The 20,557-nt window shown below is 41.2% G+C and overlaps 2 protein-coding genes across 4 annotated transcripts; both read left to right on the plus strand.

Annotated features, from left to right (window-relative positions):
- The first annotated feature begins 2,139 nt into the window (after window positions 1–2,139).
- zgc:153169 (uncharacterized protein LOC767799 homolog) lies at window positions 2,140–6,023 on the plus strand. Of its 3 annotated transcripts, none has more exons than XM_024425763.2 (11): window positions 2,140–2,317; window positions 3,154–3,292; window positions 3,385–3,523; window positions 3,641–3,797; window positions 3,899–3,944; window positions 4,411–4,449; window positions 4,637–4,725; window positions 5,175–5,190; window positions 5,286–5,347; window positions 5,557–5,661; window positions 5,803–6,023. In XM_024425763.2, exons 2-11 carry the CDS (start codon window positions 3,184–3,186, stop codon window positions 5,944–5,946), a joined length of 906 nt encoding a protein of 301 aa, XP_024281531.1. In that variant the 5' UTR covers window positions 2,140–2,317; window positions 3,154–3,183; the 3' UTR covers window positions 5,947–6,023. The 3 variants fall into 3 exon arrangements, with proteins under 3 accessions (XP_024281531.1, XP_024281539.1, XP_024281523.1); XM_024425771.2 differs by having other exon boundaries at window positions 5,280–5,347; window positions 5,784–5,875; XM_024425755.2 differs by having other exon boundaries at window positions 2,141–2,317; window positions 5,280–5,347.
- A 628-nt stretch (window positions 6,024–6,651) lies between these two features.
- On the plus strand, window positions 6,652–20,357 carry rab1ab (RAB1A, member RAS oncogene family b). Its single transcript, XM_042323437.1, has 6 exons — window positions 6,652–7,061; window positions 17,055–17,127; window positions 17,539–17,634; window positions 18,024–18,119; window positions 18,765–18,896; window positions 19,162–20,357. The coding sequence occupies exons 1-6, from the start codon at window positions 7,048–7,050 to the stop codon at window positions 19,357–19,359; spliced, it is 609 nt and encodes a 202-aa protein (XP_042179371.1). The 5' UTR covers window positions 6,652–7,047; the 3' UTR covers window positions 19,360–20,357.
- Window positions 20,358–20,557: the final 200 nt, after the last annotated feature.

Consider the following 20,557-nt stretch of genomic DNA (forward strand, 5'->3'; position numbering starts at 1 on the left):
AGGTGATGAGTGCTGTGTATTTTTTTATGGAAGAGAGGTGGGAATGTGAAATACTGTATGTGATGAGGAAGATGCAAGAAGTTGTGAGAGTTGTGGAAGATTGGTCTCTAACATGGGGGTTTAGGATGTCTATGGCCAAGTCCTGCTTTATGGTGTATTCTAGGAGGAAGTTTGAAGATGTTAGGCTACAAATATACGGACAGGATATAGGTTGGGTGTATTTAGGTATGTGGTTTGATGAGAGGCTTACGTTGGAGATGTTGAGCATATTAAAGTTAAGTGTAGGAAGGTGCGTGAGACGGTGTGTGGAGAGATATATAGATAATCAGTTTTTATTAATTTTAAGGATATATTCAGATGATTCAAAGGATCTAGTCAGTGTTAGGGTGGGGGCAGGAGTGTACATCCCATATTTCAATCTTAGAGTATGTAAGCGGTCAACTGATTATGTGTCAGTGTATGCAGCCGAGTTGGCTAGGTTTGAAATGGGTGGAGGAGGTGAAACCACTCAGAGTGGTGATCTGCTCTGATTCGACGGCAGTGTTGAGTAATGTGAAGATGGGCAGGTCGGATATGACAGACTTGTTTGTGAAGATGATGGTGCTGTTATTGGGATTGGAGAGGATGGGGGTGGTGGTAAGATTTTTCTCGGTTCCCGTCCATGTGGGTCAGGAGGGTAATGAGAAGGACGATGTGGTGGCTAAGAGTGCTGTGAGGAGAGAAGGAGTAGATATTCAGCTCTCGCTGAGCCAAAGAGAATTCAAGTTCTTGATCCGGGCAAAAGGGCTTGATCTTTGGCAAAGGGAGTGGGATGCTAGTAGTAAGATGAGGCAATTTTATCGTAATGCACCAGTCAGGAAAGGAAGAGGTGGGGAGTATGGGATGTCGACAGGGTTGGGTAGATTACTTTCTAAATGTAATCCATTACAGTTACCTGTCCAAAACTGTAATCAGTAATGTAACTTTTGGATTACCCAAACCCAAGTTACCCAAGTAACGTAATCTGATTACATTCTGTTACATTTAGATTACTTTCCCCTTAAGAAGCATTAGAAGATGACAAAAATGTATGTTACCAATTGAACGGCATCTATTGCAGGATAAATCAATGTTAAAGTATACATAGCTGGCCATATATGGATGTTATATTTTACTTTATGGCTTGGTTATGTAGGCTTCTTCTAACCCTTCGCTTTCTACTACATATAATAATACGATTAAATTATATCTTTACATTAAAAACCAAAGTTTATTAGAATTTCAGTCATTCCAATAAATGTTATAGCCCTTGATCTTCAAGAATAGAATTTGGAAATATGGAAGTATAGATTAGCCAAATTGTTTAACCTGAGCATGACCCCAAAACTAAGTACTTACTAAACAGCTCTACTCTGTTTTTCAGGATTTTGTTGTCATGGGGGACTGATTGGGCTCATTGATTCGAGTTGAAAAATAAATGCTGCGCACATAGAATGGCACGATTTGAGCACTACTGAAAAGGGCTATTTACATGTGAAAAATAAAAGCCATATGCTGCATTTGCTACAGGCCTATTGTTTACATTTTTGTTAGTGACACTGATATCTTGAGCTGTTTAAAGGGCAAATCCACAGATGAAACAATGTCAAAAAGGTTGCCCCACCTCTGTTTTGGAAAAAAAACACTCTCAGATTAATAGACAGAGCTATGGATGCAAGGACTGACCATCCATGATATCAAATGATCCATGATCCTGAGAGCAGTGGTGTGCGTAGTAGAGCTGTACCAGTACAGAGAAATAAGCCAACAAGTGATATAGCAATGATTATCAACTGTACTGCAGGGATGGAATGTAAATTGCAGAAAATTGAGGTTATGGTGGTAGCTGCAGAGAGGTATTTGGGTGCGCGAGACTTGACGTCAGAAGAGTTACAGGGTGTGTTAAGTGGTGATATTCCATCCTTTCAGGCTGTTGGCCTGAAGTAGGACTAAATATATTTAAATAATGGAGTAGGGTGGTTTTATTTATTAATATATATTTTTAAATTTGTGAGTGTAGTGTCAGATGGTAGGCTATAAAAAATGTTTTTTAAACAATGTATTAAGAGAGTTCAACTCCAGTCTAGTAGGTGGCGGTAATGCAACAGTGGATGCCAACCACAGTTTTCTTCATCGAAGAAGAAAATCACTTTCGTTGGCAAGTGGTAGACAACATTATACAGTGGTTCTATTTTTCTTGTTCTGTTTTTTAAAATATATTGGCAGCTTCGTTTAACATAAATAAGCATAAATAATATATGTGAGTTGTACTGTACAGGGAAGCTGAAAGAGAACGAAGGTAGGCGATGTATAGCCTTTGGACCCAGTCTCTCTAGCTGCTTTTAGCAACGCGGGTGTATTTACAATGCATACACTAGCTTTGAGCCCAATTGTATTGGGTTGCACAAAAACAGTGCGCAGGAAGCGAGTTAAATACAATTCCATTTCGATTTACTGTGCCGGTCGGTTGGTCACTATGACGGGGAATATAAATAAATAATAGTTATGCACATGCGTCATGTGGTCAAAAAATGAACAACTTGTGGGGGGACTTTTATTTTGACATGAGGTAAGCAGAGAAGAAATGGGTCTATAACAGACCCACGTTTGGAAGGTCTCTAATTCCCTGTTTTTGTGCAACCCAATACAGTTGGGAGCAACGCTAGTGTATGTAAATACACCCCCGTTGTTAAAAGCAGCTACCCTCTTCCAAGTACTGATGTAAACAAACATGCAATAATCATTACAAGCATGGCAGTTGCATAACTTAAACCAAGGATCCTCTCAGAATCTAATGATGATTTGTAGCCTATTTGTTGTATCCAGAGTCGTATAGAGATGCCAACCTATACTGGTTGTGGTGAAATCAGTGGGTTTAATCCTTGGTCATGTCCATATTCTACAACCCCTTTTATTTTGCCCAGTAAATGCATAGGTAGGGATCTCTTGCTTTCATCAATCCAGCATTTCCAATGGTGATGACTCATGAAGGAAAGAAGATGATGAGAGGAAAGTGCTAGTAGTGAATCATTAATCCATTTGTTTATTTACTCATTTGTTTATCCCAGGCCTTGGATGTGGGGACTTGAATTAGTATATGGATTGGGACTATAACCCTGTGTTTTGTCCTCCTAGACCCAGTAGAGTTCTTCAGACAGCGGAACCATGGCAGCTGTGGGGACATGGGGTTTCTCTCAGCCTTCCGTGGAGAGAATACGGTCCCTGATTACTGCTGGAGGACACGCCACAGATGCTGTAGAGGAGGCCATGGCAGGTTGGCATGAGTTGGCGTGGGTGACTCATCTACTACAGTTCCGCAGTGCAGCATGTCTTATGTCCATTGTGAAACTCTTGAATTTCTTCCAGATGTTGAAGATGATCCAAAGACTGGGCTTCACATTGTGGGGAGGGGAGGATTCCCTAACAGTGGGGGAGTGTTGGAGTGTGATGCTGCCATCATGGAGGGCATCACTGGCAGGTTCGGGGCAGTCGCAGCACTACGGGGGTGAGTGAACCACATGCTAAAACCACTGCCATGGCATGGGAAAGAGATGTCTGTGAAAATGAATAGTCATAGGGATGCCCATTAATAAATGTAACGGTATGAAACTATGGTTTCCAGGGTTGGGGCTCCGGTGCGGGTGGCTCGTAGGGTGATGGACAGAAGCCCCCACAGTCTGCTTGTTGGGGAGGGAGCAGTAGCTTTTGCCAGGGAGCAGGGCTTTACTATAGAGCCCAATGACAACATGCTGAGTGCACACTCAGCCAAGGCTTACCAGGTACCAATACTCCCTGGGGGAAAATGGCATGGCTAACCATTTTAAATATAAATGACAGATGTTGGAAAACTACAAATTATAAATCTTGTTCATTCTTGCAGGAATTTCTGGAACAGAAGCAAAGTGTCAGTGGACATGACACACTTGGTGAGAACTGAAACTTAATTTTTTTAAATGTTGATTTATCATGATCTTCCTGCTCATTGTAGAGCATTGAGTGACAGTAGAACATCTACTGTAACAACTGAAAATGACTGATAAATGTGACTGAGACTTGTGCATTAAATTGTTTGGTCCTCTAGGGGGAGTCCTAATCCAAATAATCACATTAGTCTTAGTTGTATATTACATTATTTATGGATCCCTAACCTGGCACCTACTGTTTTGAATCTGGAATCTCTTTACAATAGTCTCGATTCCCCCATCTCCAATATCAAAGTTTCTCATCTAGGTTAAATAACCCCACTTTCTCTTTTTTTAATATATTTTTTAAGTTATTATTACTGACCATTCCTGCAAGACAAGTTGGTACAAAACATCTGTGGAAGCAGGTCTAAAAGTGCAGGTTACATATTTAGTATCAGATCTAACAACTTCTTCCCTTTCTCAACAGGACTTATAGCGTTAGACAACATGGGGAACATAACTGTTGGTGAGGAAGTTGGTGTCTTCTGTTTTTTCTCTTGCTCTTTCTTATTTATTATGTAAAAGACATATTGCAAGCTCCAGTAGTTGAGTATTTATTTTCAGAGTCTAGAGATACTTCCATCGTAGCTACAGTATGAGGTTAGGTTGTAGTAATATGATTCAGCTGATTTTGCTCATGTCCTGTTTTTCAGGAGTTTCTACTTCAGGGGCCCCCTTCAAATCACCAGGGAGGGTGGGAGACTCACCCCTACCTGGATGTGGCCTATACGCTGAACACATGGCAAGCTTACAGCTACCAAAATCAACTCAGTCAAAGAACTGCACACACTGATGAACTTCTTTCCCTCTCTGTTTTTTAGTAGCCTTTTCTGGATAATTGTGTTGTGACACACTACACAATGAATCCATTTTACTGCATGTTTGTTAATCCTACAAAGATTGCAGGTTTATGTAAAGTTTTAATACACTATTGTTATGTTAATGTATCGGTTTCAGTACGCTTAAAGGGAATCTCATTCATAGCCAATTCACCACAGTTTAACATCCTTATGATCAATTATCCTTATGATCAAAAAACACTGGAGCAAGGGAAACGCATGTTGAATTGAAAGTGGTTTAAAATATTCCAACTGAAGTAACAGTCAGATTGCAGGTTCACACCAAGTGTAACAGGCACATTTTTCTATGACTGTCATCTCTGTCATTGTATAACCCTGCTCACTTTTTCAGGTGGGAGCTGCGGCAGGTATGTGAACTATTTGGATGATCTTTTCTTTGAATGCTCAAATACATTTTTTATTATATTATATATTTTCTAAAGACTTCTCTTATCAGCCACAGGTGATGGTGATAAAATAATGTGTCATTGCCCAAGCTTCCACGCTGTTCAACTGATGAAACAGGTAGTGTTATGAGATTATCAAGTCATAAATCCTTTTACTTTGTCAACCTTATACTGAGTCAGGTGTAGGTTTGATGTGCCCTGTGGTTGAGATGTTTGAGCAGCCACACTGTCCCATGAAATCTAACTAGCCAGCTATTATTCACACAGCATTAGCCTGCCTGGAACTTTTGGCCACCCTTACCTCAACTGACTTTCTGTCTCCCCCAGGGGTCATCACCCAACATGGCCTGTTACACTGTCCTGGATGACATCATCAGGAGGACTGCCCCGGACAAGTGCTTTGAGATTGGACTCATCGCCCTGAACGTGAAGGTATCTTTTCTACTCTTAGTACTATATTATAGAGATACAGAGTAGTCATTGTTATATAAATAAATTAAGTTGCACAAAAAAACAGATTGGGTCTTTCTGTCTTCTCGACTCCCTAACACTAGATTGAAACCTATCCTCTAGGGTGAAGTAGGGGCTGCCTCTTCAGTGGAGTTTCCCTACACATTCTGGATCCAGGGGAAGGACTATGTGGAAACAAGTACTCAGCTTCCAAATTCCACAGAAATGGAGGGCACAGAAAAATGTGACACATGTACAGTAAAATAAAGGGTGTGTCATTGTTAACAGTGATGTCTTGAATTGTATTGATAGTAATTGATAATAAAACTATTTTATGTTTACTATAAGGGTCTAATAGTGCTGTCTGAAATAATATTTTAAAGTAGGCCTACACACAGGTATGAAAATAATGTTATAATGGTATGTAGCATACTTATTTCCCCCAATCTGTGGAAAGGAAGTTTATATCTTTAGCCTACTTGTGAAATTTTTAACGCCTTTAACATGCACAGTTTATGGGCTGACTGACTCATACCTGTGCAGGTCCTGACAGGTGACCATCCTAGGCTGACATGATGTCACCCACACTAACTATGACTCAACCATTCAGGATGGAAGATCCTTCTGAACATAAACATTTAGCTAACCTTTGTCGATGCATGATCTGATGTGACTGGTCAATTTCATGAGGGACCTGGTCTGTGCCTTCCGTTAGTTTTGCCATTGTATCCTCCATGTGGTCCTTGTCATTAATTTACTCATCCAACAGACTATCAGGGTCATACTGTACATTTTGAGAACCTATTGACAGAGGAACAATTTGTTTTTTGAGCACTCTTTTTATGATTAATTTAATCACATATGATAGGCTTGATTAATCTTAATTAATCTAGATGGGGGGGTCATGTAATTGATTTTCCCAGACCAGAGTGATTCACGCCAAAATTTTGCCACGTTTCACTAGTAATGACGTAGACTTTGACAGCAAGCGCAAGGGGCAAACGAAACATCGACCAGCCTAGTTTCCTAGCTACATTGTCATTAGGGTAGTGTAGTCATATTCGGCACGGCAGAACATACTCAATATAAGACGAGCCTTTAGGAACAAACTACGATTTCTGAGAATCGCTGATCTTGCGTCTAGGGCTTCTCTGTTCAGTGTTTGAGTTGCTATTTCCTGGTTGATACTAGCAGCCATTTTGGTTTCACGACAACTAGCCTGGGTTTGGATGAATACCTTGCCAGCTAGTTAGTTACTTTTATTTTTCCTCCAAAGGAATTAGCTAGTTAACTATTTATTTAAAAAATTTCAGAGCGAAAGGGAGTGCCGTTTTATAAGGAAAGGGGATTTACTGTGACGAGTCCAAGATGAATCCCGAATAGTAAGTACAGTAGCTAACTGAACGTTAGCTAACCTAGCTGTTCTGCTAGCTACACAGCTAACATTATCTGACCTGTTTGTGTTCTGTCCATCTAAAAAGTGCAAACTAGTTAGTTAGTTAGCTAGCTACCATTAGTCACTGTGTTGTTTGTTGAGGTCATATTAACGTTTCACACAAGTTAGTCAATGTCAATAAATGTGTTTACAGTCAGCTAGTTAACTTAGTTGCTAACTAGCACCGGCATAGTTATTAAAAATTAATTAGTTAACTGCTAGGGCAGAGTAGTTAAGTATAGTTGGTAACGTAGTACTAACTAATGTAAGTTACTTAGCTAGTTACCTTTTTATTCTAGTAGCCTGGCAAAGCACACGTCAACTAGCTAACGTTACTGTACATGTCATTAGATATGTTGTGATTATCGCTATCTAACTAGTTAACATTAGCCAGTCAAGTCAATATCCCAATGTGTAACGTTATATTACTGCAGCCTTTTGTGCACTTGGTCAATAATGGTGGTGGTAAATATTGGTGGTATAATTGGTGGTGGTCAATAATAAATGCTAGCTAGCTATTTATATCTATAACGATTTCATCTGTGGCTATACTACACAGTGGTAACTTAACTCCTTGCTAGTTAGGCAATGTAGCTAGCTAGTACACTGGTTGATGCTAGTTAACTACATTGACAATAAACCAAATGAGTGAATTCAGCATTGTGATTGATTCTCTAACGTTACATCCATGTTATTCTGTGAATTTGGCCCTCAAGTGGAAAGCAACTAAGCAATATGACAGGATAGGAGTCAGTGGCACCCACCCACTCTCTACATCCTGAGTCAGTCATGTGTAGGTCACATGCAATATGACATGCCTCTTTCAACACACTCATTGGGTTGTTGGGCAAGCCACGGGTTCGTCTACCATCCCTCTAAACATGTTGGCAATTACCGGAATCCTGTGGTTTAGACATATAGGTTGGTGTTTTATGATACATATTTAGTATGTATTTTAGCTCAGTTAAAAAATAAAAATCTAATCTATTCAACAGTCCCACTGCATGGCATGGCAGTGAACATCTGATTTGTAATGTTCTTCAGAATCTATTCTGATTACACAAGATAGTGACTATGCCTTTGCATTGCAAGGGTAGCCATTTCCTTTTTTGACAGGCACACTAGGCTGTTACCCCCATTTAGAGACAGGATAACATTTTATTTGAGACAGGTTTAATGGGTTCGCACTCAGATGTTGCATAAAGCTTACTTCATTATTCAATGTTTATGAATTTTTTACTGCATCAAGGATAGCGTACAGACGTTTCGGCTTTACAGCCTTCAGTGTGTAGGTACAATTCTCTTTCAATCAAAAAAGTATTTCTAAAGAACAACAGATGAGAAGCAGGTGCTTCTAATCAGGGTTGCCACTCATCTGCCAATCATTGGCCCCTCTGGTGTACCTGTATACAAATTTGTCACAAAAATAAACAGAATTACAGGGTATGGGGGCGGGGGCGGGCACGAAGGGCAACTCTCAAATCAACTGCCCCAGGTGTCTGCTCACCTAAATACATCACATCAATTCATGAGCCAGCCCACCGCGAAGGACATCAGGCAAAGCCGTTCATAAATGTGTGGGGCCAACTCATAAATGATATGCAAAATCTGCTAAGAACATTGTTCTTGTACAGTCTAAATGTGGCTTATAGGAACAAGGTGAAATCTAATTCTTAGTTTAAACCATGTGGAAATACAGAATTTAATTGATATATCCAGCCCTTGCTTCTGGGAGAGCGCAGTGGTTCTCTTTTGATCAGTTATTTCTTTGAGACCTCAAGGGGTACATTATTCATAAGTTGTTATTGAACTTTTAAAGGCCAAGTGCAGTCCAAAATGGTATTTTCCTGTGTTATACATATCTACACTATGCAGTTGGAGTAATACTGTGAAATTGATGACCTTTTAGTGTAAGAGCTGTTTGAAAAGAGTGCCTGAAATTTCAACCTGTTTGGTGGGATGGACTTTTGGCCTCCCATGGTGACATCGCCATGCGGTATATTAGTTAATAAACCAATGAGAGAGAGTTCCAAAACTCTCTGCCAATAACTACACATTTTTCCCCTCCCAACTCAGACCTATCCTAAACAGTCCTAGCTAAATTCTTGCTTGAGAAATTTACCTTTGCTAAGAAGCTATTTTTGTTTATTTTTGACCATTTTTATTGAAAACAATCACGGGAAAGTACTTATTTGTTACCCATAAATGATTTGGTATTGAGATAATGGGTTGCGAAATGTGCTTTCTATCAGCAGACGGCGCTCTTGACTGATGTGTAGCTACTTTCTCTGGTACTTTTCTCGGTGTAGCCTACTTTTATTCAATTAAAATTCAAGATTAACTTCAAGCAAAACATTTAGGAAATGTAGCTGGCAGCATTCTTTCTATGATAAACGTTAGAAATATGATGGCTATGCATCGTTTTTGCCAAAAAGACCTTGCTTTTTCATTGTACGCTCATTTACTAGTGTGGCTGCTAGCCAAATAGCTTTGCACATCTGAAAATGAAGCTATTTTCTGCTGAATGTGTTGCACTTATGTATTTTCTGTGAAGGACAATTAGTTGTATGCCCCTTATCACCCTTGAAGCAACAAAAAAAAAATGTATTTTTCTAGTAAATCATAAAAATAAATAAATCATATAACAGTTTTGGACTCATTCAGCAGTTTTTACCTAACGTTTAATTAAGTAGAATACTATTGGAAATGAATGTGAAAAGTTCATTTATATTCCTGAAACATAAGTTGAAATTAATGCCGTCGCTGCTTCCCGTTGTCTGTTAAAATGTAAATATATATATATTTATTTATTTAAGTCAATAGAGCAAGGGCAAACGTTTGGGGTGTATGCACTATTTAAACTAACACTATTCAAAGGCCACACAGAATCTGAGAATACTTTTTATAACACTGGTTAGAAGAGAATTTGCTGAAGACCTTCATCCAGAATGTTAGATGGAAGTTTTGCGAGGCTGCCGAAACAGGGAAGGAAACAAATCAGTTGCTTTGTTATTCAACTTAAACAAATCACCACCCGCTGTAGTATATCAACAGTGACTAGGGTTGGTTTCTATTTGAGTGATAGTTTGACTCGCAGATCCATGTATTGGTGTGAGATCAGCTACTTTTATACGGAGAGAGTCTTGAATTTTCCCTGCCGTTTGAGTTTGAGACGGCCAGCGGGTATGACAGAATCAACTGTACAAAACCAATGATATTTATCTATTTTAAATTGATTTTGTCATTGTTTTTACTATAAGCTTGTATACTAACATCACTAATCGGAGGTAGAAAGGATGTGTAATTACCCTCATTCGATGTAGTCAATGTGAGGTTGTGTAATGTAGTAACACATACTGTCCACGTACAGGAAATTGCCACATCTTAAATGACCATGTTTTCATGGCATATCATTTTGAAGCCCATTCAAAAACAGTACGGGACTAGATTTATTAGGATCCCTGTTAGCCGACTCCAATGGCAACAGCTAGTCTTACTGGGGTCTGACACAACGAAAAAGACAAGACTTTATAATTGACATTTTATTTAATTAACACGTGTTCAAATCAAATCAAATGTTATTTGTCACATACACACATGGTTAGCAGATGTTAATGCGAGTGTAGCGAAATGCTTGTGCTTCTAGTTCCGACAATGCAGTAATAACCAACAAGTAATCTAACTAACAATTCCAAAACTACTGTCTTATACACAGTGTAAGGGGATAAAGAATATGTACATAAGGATATATGAATGAGTGATGGTACAGAGCAGCATAGGCAAGATACAGTAGATGGTATCGAGTACAGTATATACATATGAGATGAGTATGTAAACAAAGTGGCATAGTTAAAGTGGCTAGTGATACATGTATTACATAAGGATGCAGTCGATGATATAGAGTACAGTATATACGTATGCATATGAGATGTATAATGTAGGGTAAGTAACATTATATAAGGTAGCATTGTTTAAAGTGGCTAGTGATATATTTACATTTCCCATCAATTCCCATTATTAAAGTGGCTGGAGTTGAGTCAGTGTCAGTGTGTTGGCAGCAGCCACTCAATGTTAGTGGTGGCTGTTTAACAGTCTGATGGCCTTGAGATAGAAGCTGTTTTTCAGTCTCCCGGTCCCAGCTTTGATGCACCTGTACTGACCTCGCCTTCTGGATGATAGCGGGGTGAACAGGCAGTGGCTCGGGTGGTTGATGTCCTTGATGATCTTTATGGCCTTCCTGTAACATCGGGTGGTGTAGGTGTCCTGGAGGGCAGGTAGTTTGCCCCCGGTGATGCGTTGTGCAGACCTCACTACCCTCTGAAGCCTTACGGTTGAGGGCGGAGCAGTTGCCGTACCAGGCAGTGATACAGCCCGCCAGGATGCTCTCGATTGTGCATCTGTAGAAGTTTGTGAGTGCTTTTGGTGACAAGCCGAATTTCTTCAGCCTCCTGAGGTTGAAGAGGCGCTGCTGCGCCTTCTTCACGATGCTGTCTGTGTGAGTGGACCAATTCAGTTTGTCTGTGATGTGTATGCCGAGGAACTTAACTTGCTACCCTCTCCACTACTGTTCCATCGATGTGGATAGGGGGGTGTTCCCACTGCTGTTTCCTGAAGTCCACAATCATCTCCTTAGTTTTGTTGACTTTGAGTGTGAGGTTATTTTCCTGACACCACACTCCGAGGGCCCTCACCTCCTCCCTGTAGGCCGCCTCGTCGTTGTTGGTAATCAAGCCTACCACTGTTGTGTCGTCCGCAAACTTGATGATTGAGTTGGAGGTGTGCATGGCCACGCAGTCGTGGGTGAACAGGGAGTACAGGAGAGGGCTCAGAACGCACCCTTGTGGGGCCCCAGTGTTGAGGATCAGCGGGGAGGAGATGTTGTTGCCTACCATCATCACCTGGGGGCGGACCGTCAGGAAGTCCAGTACCCAGTTGCACAGGGCGGGGTCGAGACCCAGGGTCTCGAGCTTGATGACGAGCTTGGAGGGTACTATGGTGTTGAATGCCGAGCTGTAGTCGATGAACAGCATTCTCACATAGGTATTCCTCTTGTCCAGATGGGTTAGGGCAGTGTGCAGTGTGGTTGAGATTGCATCGTCTGTGGACCCGTCTGTGTTTGCATCTATCACATGTCAGTACAAACACACAACAAGTAGGCCACATGGGGGAGAGGCGTTGTGTTGTGAGGTGTTGCTTTATTTGTTTTTTGAAACAAGGTTTGCTGTTCACTTGCGTTTATATGAGATGGGAGTTCTATGCACTCATGGCTCTGTATAATGTACCAGGAAGTAGGCTGGACTTTCATAGGGTATTGTCCCCAGCCCTTAACACCTCCCTCAGCATCTTTTGTTGCACTGAAGTCCTTGCAAGAGGTATGCTACTTATCCATCCCCACACTGCTTCCATGGATCCATGGACTCAAATTCACCTGGTCAACCAGGGGGTTCTCTGAGTTCCCAGTTAATAGCCCGCAGAAAACAGGCTATATCTGATGCAGTGCGTTTTAGTGATGATTGGGGGAGGGGGGGTTGTCGACAGTTAAATATCGCAATATTATTTGGGATGCAAACTCCATATTAGGAAGGTGTTTGTAATGGTTGTACACTTAGTGTATAGTCAGCAATATGTTTGGAATATCAAATCGCAATACATATAATCGTGAGAATCACAATAGAAACCGTATTGGCACTTAAGTATCGTGATAATATCGTCTCATCAGATCCCAGGCAAATCCCAGTCCTAGTGTGTATTTTTGCAGAGCACTTGCTTTCATTATCTTTGCCTTGCTCTCTAGCCCATCTTTTGTCTGCCGGAGCTGAGCAGCTGATGTGGAAGTCGAATAATGGTGGGCGGCTTGGTGTGTCTGTCTTTGAAGCATACACAGTATCATCCAATCCCACTTAAAATGCTGACTGTGATAGTGGGGTAGACAGATTTTTGCTGTAGGCTATTTCCCCCTCTCTTGCAAGACTAGTCAGCGGTACTACTAGCCTTTCACAGGGCCTGTCATTGTTGTCCTCAACCATCTGCTTAACGAAGACTGCATGACTGTAATTCATAACAATGGGCGAGGGGGGAAAATGACAGGGAGGCAGGAAACAGGGCTGCCTCAGAGTTTCTTGAGCGTTGCCCAGGTTCTAGTTTCTAGAGCGTCGCCCAGGTTCATCCGAGCCTGCCTGCCTTCCTTTGACGACTGGAGAGAGTGGAGGAGGGTCCGATCTGAATTCCCCTCTATTGTGGAATGCTTAATCAGCTTACTGGAGTTTCCGTACCTTTCTGTGTGTAGCCTAGTTGTATGGCACATTGCGTAGCACATGCCCCTGTTAAATAAATGCAGCAAACCGAGTGGAGGGGGTTGAGAGAACTGTGTGTGTGTGTGCTTTGGTTAGAACTGAACATGAGTGGACAATAGCTGTATAGTTTCTAGATGTTTGTCTTTTGCTGGTCTGACCTAATTTTATAGGCTTTGCTGATGATGCTTCCCTAATTCACACGGTTGGGAGTGGGACAGGATGTATGGACTGGAAATGCTCAGCATTTTGTTGTCGTCATGGGTCCATCCTACTGGGGTTTCAGCTCATATACAGTTGAAGTCGGAAGTTTACATGCACTTAGGTTGGAGTGTATGTAAATTAAAACTCGTTTTTCAACCACTCCACACATGTCTTGTTAATTAACAAACTATAGTTTTGGCAAGTTGGTTAGGACATCTACTTTGTGCATGACACAAGTAATCTTTCCAACAATTGTTTACAGATTATTTCACTTATAATTCACTGTATCACAATTAGAGGTCGACCGATTAATCGGAATGGCCAATTAATTAGAGCTGATTTCAAGTTTTCATAACAATCGGAAATCTGTATTTTGGGGTGCCGATTTATTTATTTTTACACCTTTTTATTTAATCTTTATTTAACGAGGCAAGTCAGTTAAGAACACATTCTTATTTTCAATGACGGCCTAGGAAAGGTGGGTTAACTGCCTCATTCAGGGGCAGAACGACAGATTTTCACCTTGTCAGCTCGGGGGATCAATCTTGCAACCTTACAGTTAACTAGTCCAACGCAATAACGACCTGCCTCTCTCTCGTTGCACTCCACAAGGAGACTGCCTGTTACGCGAATGCAGTAAGCCAAGGTAAGTTGCTAGCTAGCATTAAACTTATCTTATAAAAAACATTCAATCAATAACGAACTGAAATGAACTGAAACGTTAGCTTTCTTACATAGCACATATTGCACTTTTACGTTCTTCTCCAACACTGTTTTTGCATTATTTAAACCAAATTGAACATGTTTCATTATCTACTTGAGTCTAAATTGATTTTATTGATGTATTATATTAAGTTAAAATAAGTGTTCATTCAGTATTGTTGTAATTGTCATTATTACAAATACATTGTTAAAATTTAATCGGCATCGGCTTTTTTGGTCCTCCAATAATCGGTATTGGCGTTGAAAAATCGGCCGACCTCTACTCTGGACGGTTCTGACTTAGAATATGTGGACATTTACAAATACCTAGGTGTCTGGTTAGACTGTAAACTCTCCTTCTAGACTCATAGTAAACATCTCCAATCCAAAATTAAATGTAGAATCGCCTTCCTATTTCGCAACAAAGCCTCCTTCACTCACACCGCCAAACATACCCGTGTAAAACTGACTATCCTACTGATCCTCAACTTCGGCGATGTAATTTACAAAATAGCCTCCAACACTCTACTCAGCAAACTGGATGCAGTCTATCACAGTGCTATCCATTTTGTCACCAAAGCCCCATATACCACCCACCACTGCGACTTGTATGCTCTCGTCGGCTGGCCCTCGCTACATATTCGTCGCCAGACCCACTGGCTCCAGGTCATCTATAAGTCTTTGCTAGGTAAAGTTCCGCCTTCTCAGTTCACTGGTCACGATAACAACACCCACCCGTAGCATGCGCTCCAGCAGGTATATCTCACTGGTCATCCCCAAAGCCAACACCTACTTTGGCCGCCTTTCCTTCCAGTTCTCTGCTGCCAATGACTGGAACGAATTGCAAAAATCGCTGATGTTGGAGACATATCTCCCTCACTAATTTTAAGCATCAGCTAATCGATCACTGCAGCTGTACACAGCCCATCTGTAAATAGCCCATACAATCTACCTACCTCGTCCCCAAATTGTTTTTATTTACTTTTCTGCTCACCATTATTTCAACTTTCACATCATCCTCTACACATCTATCACTCCAGTGTTAATTTGCTAATTTGTCATTACTTTGCTACTATGGCCTATTTATTGCCTTACCTCCTCCCACCATTTGCACACACTATATATAGACTTTTTTTCTATTGTGTTACTGACTACGTTTGTTTATTCAATGTGTAACTCTGTGTTTGTCGCACTGCTTTGCTTTATCTTGGCCAGATCGCAGTTGTAAATGAGAACTTGTTCTCAACTGGCCTACATGGTTAAATAAAGGTGAAATAAAAAATAAAGTGGTGATCCTAACTGACCTAAGACGGGATTAAATGTCAGGATTTGTGAAACTGTGTTTAATTGTATTTGGCTAAAATGTATGTAAACTTCTGACTTCAACTGTAAATGAGCATAGCCTGAATTGGTGTATTTTAGCAAGCATCAGTGGGCCAAGGAATGGTGTTTTAGTGTTTTACCGATCGTTTGAAGATCAGTGTTTGGCAAGCTCATACCCGTTTGCTACATTGTTACGCTGTGAAAGCCAGTTTGATAAGATGTCCCATTTTGAATCTAAGAACATCGTCATTAAGGCTACCGCTGTCTGTCACACGTTGATATTGGTGACCATCACCAGAGCTCACAGCCCCATGTCAACCCAGTCTTAAGTTCACACCTCAGCCCTCACCTCTTCCTCCTCACTGTGAGTTGCTGCGCAGGTCCCCCGGCCTCGTTTCACCCAGTGTGCATGTACCTGCGTGTGTCTGACTGTCTGTGTACGTTTTTATGTAGGCTATTTTTGTGCAAGTGTTTTTCTGTGTGGTGTCTCTCACACCGGATCAAGGTTAGCAGCACTCTGAAACCTGAGCTGATGAACTACAGAGAGCTTTGGCAAATTCGACAGCAGCTCTGTTTGTAACAAATCATTAAACATGCATCAGGCTGATATGACATGAGCTTAATTAAAGAAGGCTTCTTAGTGAAGTTGAGCAAAGGCCTACTGAGTTTCTACTGTATTCCATTTAACATACTATGTTGTCAGCAGTCACAGTGCAGTCTTCATCCTTTTTAAAATGCCATTGAGTGTGTATCACATGAGCACTGAAACGTTGATCTCCCCCACTGATATTTTGTTTTGCTGATCGTGCACAGATCTGTATGGTCCTAGCAGCGTGAGGTTTCATTTGCCTGCCAAACCCGATGTTTCACTGTCTGCTGAAATTGCAGACAACAGATGTCTGTTGAAATGTCTACTTTTCTGCACCAAAAAGGTATGCAGGATTGCATCTCTTTGTGTTTGGACTCAGGCTTGAATTAGCCTGGTTTCAACTTTGGTGTGCTAGTCTATAAAGGGGTCTGCGTGAAAGACCTTTCTAGGCGTTAGGCAAGCATTATAACACATCAGACTCATACACTCTGATTGTATGGTGGTGTGACCAAAGTAGTTATGCTGAGAGTTAACCCAACACCAGTATCTTGCCCAAGACATTGAAAGCAACATAACCGCAATGGCGTCTTTTGAATCGTCTGACGCAACAATACAATGAAATCTCTCCTTGAGAGACGGTGAAGCGAGAAGAAACTGTTCTGTCTGAGGAAACCATCAGAGCTAATGCTGTCTACAGAGTTTAGAGGCAAACTTCCAATGGTTTCTGACAAGGCTAGCGTAATTTTAATTTTACATTTTTTTTATAGCTACTTTTGTTGAAACTGTGGGGAAACCTGGAATCCTGTTTTTAAAACATCTCTACTCTCCACAGTGACTATTTATTCAAGCTGCTCCTGATCGGTGACTCTGGTGTCGGAAAGTCTTGTCTTCTCCTCCGATTTGCAGTAAGTGTTCTGTTCATCCGTCCCTGTCTCATAGCCATTCATAAGGTGCTCGTCGTCACTCATTAGTTGTTCAAAGGCTGACCTAGTCATATTAACAATAATAATTATAGTCTTAATAATAATAATAATAATAATAATGTAATATTGGACTAAATTCACAAGGTAAGAACTGGATGCCCTGTAATGTGAAAAGGTCAAATCGATCACAGAAATAGTATTTATGTTATAGTATTAAAACTGTGTTAAATCAACATTTTCTGGTTTACTCTCCTACTGCGGCGAATGATCCTACTTTTGGATTCCTTTTTTTTCTTCTCTAGACTGGGAATGTATGAAAGGTTAAGGATTTGTACTTTGAGCAGGACGTCTGCATGTTCCCACACCGACTCCTCCCCTTTCCTTTCTCCCCAGGATGACACATACACAGAAAGCTACATTAGCACAATCGGAGTGGACTTCAAAATACGAACTATAGAATTAGACGGAAAGACTATTAAACTTCAAATCGTAAGTGCTCCCCCCCGACCACATCTCTATTGTCCTCTACTGTGTAAAGGGGAAGCTCCACGTTACACTAACAAGTATGTATTTCAGGATCTGGCCACATTTGGACCAAAAAATGCCATTGTAGGCATTTTAGAACCTAACTCTAGACTGTTCACCAAATATCCAAAGGCAGAGGCCTCCTACATTATTAAGACTATCACGGTTGACTACAAAATGGTGAATTATCAGTTAGAAATACCCTTCTCTCATTTGTGTGTTTTGGTCTTATTTGTCACAGTTGAATGTGCTATGAAGCAGCATCTATTTGGCAGAGGTGTGTGTGTGTGTGTTTGGCCTTCCCGTATTTGTGACGGTGACTGAGTGTCTCTGCTGTGTGTTGACACTGACAGTGGGACACGGCGGGGCAGGAGAGGTTTCGCACAATCACATCCAGCTACTATAGAGGAGCCCATGGTATCATCGTAGTCTATGATGTCACAGACCAGGTCAGTCCACCATTACCTTTTCACTGTGTTTGAGTGTTCTAGATTATTTTCCACTATTAGTTGTTTTTAATTGAAATTCCGGAGTGCAGGTTAACTAGTATTTTGAAAGACTAAGGCCTAGATTCAATCAGAGCAAGCATTAACCGGTGATCGCCGAGAATCGCATAGCTGATGTTTTCGCGGTGTCAAAGGTGTAGCTGCGTTGGCGCTGTCAAATCGGTGAGCAGCTGCTCTTGATCATTGTCCCGACGCCACATCTGTCCCACTCACGTTAGAAGTTCAGAATGAAAAAGTGTAGGTTATAGAGAAATAATGATGCTCAAATAGAAAATCATTAAACAAAATAATGAGGATTTCTGTCAGTCAAATCGAGGTCTTGATTACATCACACGTTCCATTGTTTGAATTTGTAAACATGGCTGCATGGGGTTTCTCATAATGCGACTCTATGCAGCCAATGGCAACGTCTGGTTTAATGCCAGGTGCCGCTTGTGGATTTGAAAGCTCTTAACGCATTTCCACCTCCGACACCGCCAAAACAACCACTATGCGGATGTCGGCTAAAGCGGATCTGATTGAATAGATCCCTTTACAAATATCTTGCCTACCCTTTCATGCTGGTTGTGATTCTCTTTCTTCTTCTAGGAGTCCTTCAATAATGTCAAGCAGTGGCTACAGGAAATCGACCGTTACGCCAGTGAAAACGTCAACAAGCTGTTGGTAGGGAACAAGTGTGACCTGACAACAAAGAAAGTGGTGGATTACACAACAGCAAAGGTAAGGGCTTCCATCAAAGTCAATGGGTTATCAGATGGTGCAAGAGTAATGCATTTTTCTATTTAACTATTTGAAAAAATAGTCTACAGCTGTGGTTTCCAAACTTTCAAATTTGATATTTTGTTGAGGCCCCCAAACAAACCAAATGTTTCTGGACACAATCGGATCTTTGTCTGCAACCCAGTAGTAAAATAGTAATAGTGTACAGTACTGTCACGAATGCAGCAGCTCCTCTAACCCAGTCTCTCCATTCCATTCTTTGCAGGAGTTTGCAGACTCCCTGGGCATCCCGTTCTTGGAAACGAGTGCCAAGAACGCCACCAATGTGGAGCAGGCCTTCATGACCATGGCTGCTGAGATAAAGAAGAGGATGGGCCCTGGGGCTACGACCGGAGGCAACGAGAGGTCCAATGTCAAGATCGACAGTACGCCTGTCAAACCTGCCTCGGGGGGCTGCTGCTGAGAGGGAGAACCCCCACCAACACCTCTACCCTCACCTCCACCTGGCCCCCCTCCACCTGGCCCCATTCTCCACCATGCCTCACCCACCCAGCTTAACGGTAACTGAGCGAGAGTGTGAGAGCGAAAACAAAATTAAGTTGCCTGAATTTGTACTGTAGCTGTACTACCAACAAAAATGTATGGTTATCACCCTCCCTTTATGCCCTGGTAGTTGATGATTAGTAGTACTTTCCAGGCTGTCTGTTAGCAGTCAGATGGTCAGCCGCTCACTGGACCTCCCCTGGCACCCTCCTGGAGTGGCTTTACCCCCCCCCACCCTTACCCGAACCTCATCAGAAACAATGGATTTCATTTGAACCCCCACCCCCATCTGTGTGAAGGTTAATGAGAATAATGTGTGCGTGTCTATCTCACTGCATTCCTACTGCAGGGTTGGTCTATAGTCAAATTATGTTTTGTTCTTCTGTCCCCCTCTTTTCTTTTCGGTTATTTTGCTGTTTGTATCAGCAAGTGTAGATCTCTGTCCCTTTCGAAGGCGTTTATTCGCCAATATGCGGTCAGCCAACTGCACAACAGTGTCTCACTGTCTCGCAAAAAAGTCTATTGGAAAATATGTACATATACATTGTGTGTGTGTATGTGTGTGTGTATATATGTAAGATCTGATTTGCTAGTTCTGTAGACTTCAATACATTATCGGAGTAGTCTTGACTTAATCTCTGCATTAAAATTTGTCTCAACATGTCACATTTAAACTGAAAAATAAATAAATGTTGTACTTCCAGACTGTATGATACGGAATAATCTGTTTGCGATTCTTGGTGGATATGTAGGAACATCTTGTTTTTAATAATTTATTCTACATTTATATGGCAAATATATTGTACCAGTAACTTAGACTGTGTATGCAAATTGGCCATTACCTGTGGGATATCTCAGTACAGAATTGCATATATAAAACACTATGTTCTTTTTTCATAATAAAGGCTACTGAATACAGTTTTAAAAGAACTCAACCATTTCTCTAGCACTGTTTGACGTGTGTTCGCTATATGGATAGATGTCTAGCTAGATTTGTGCAATAGCACAGTGGTCTGTTGTATGTCAGATTGACTTTACCACAGAATGCTAACTACAGAAGGTCAGAACAAAATTCCCATGTATCCCATTCTCACGAGTTCTCCCCTGAAGTCCCCACA

Source organism: Oncorhynchus tshawytscha, linkage group LG01, assembly GCF_018296145.1.
Source record: "Oncorhynchus tshawytscha isolate Ot180627B linkage group LG01, Otsh_v2.0, whole genome shotgun sequence".
In the NCBI taxonomy this organism is placed as follows: Eukaryota; Metazoa; Chordata; class Actinopteri; order Salmoniformes; family Salmonidae; genus Oncorhynchus; species Oncorhynchus tshawytscha.

Excerpts from the sequence above, each read along its gene's own strand:
- rab1ab (XM_042323437.1), top strand. Across the intron at positions 18,120-18,764 it reads TCTATGATGTCACAGACCAG|GAGTCCTTCAATAATGTCAA; the intron begins GTCAGTCCACCA and ends TTCTTCTTCTAG. Across the intron at positions 18,897-19,161 it reads TGGATTACACAACAGCAAAG|GAGTTTGCAGACTCCCTGGG; the intron begins GTAAGGGCTTCC and ends CATTCTTTGCAG.
- zgc:153169 (XM_024425755.2), top strand. The coding sequence starts at position 3,184 with ATGGCAGCTGTGGGGACATGGGGTTTCTCTCAGCCTTCCGTGGAGAGA. Across the intron at positions 4,450-4,636 it reads CATGGGGAACATAACTGTTG|GAGTTTCTACTTCAGGGGCC; the intron begins GTGAGGAAGTTG and ends CCTGTTTTTCAG. Across the intron at positions 5,662-5,802 it reads TCATCGCCCTGAACGTGAAG|GGTGAAGTAGGGGCTGCCTC; the intron begins GTATCTTTTCTA and ends CCTATCCTCTAG.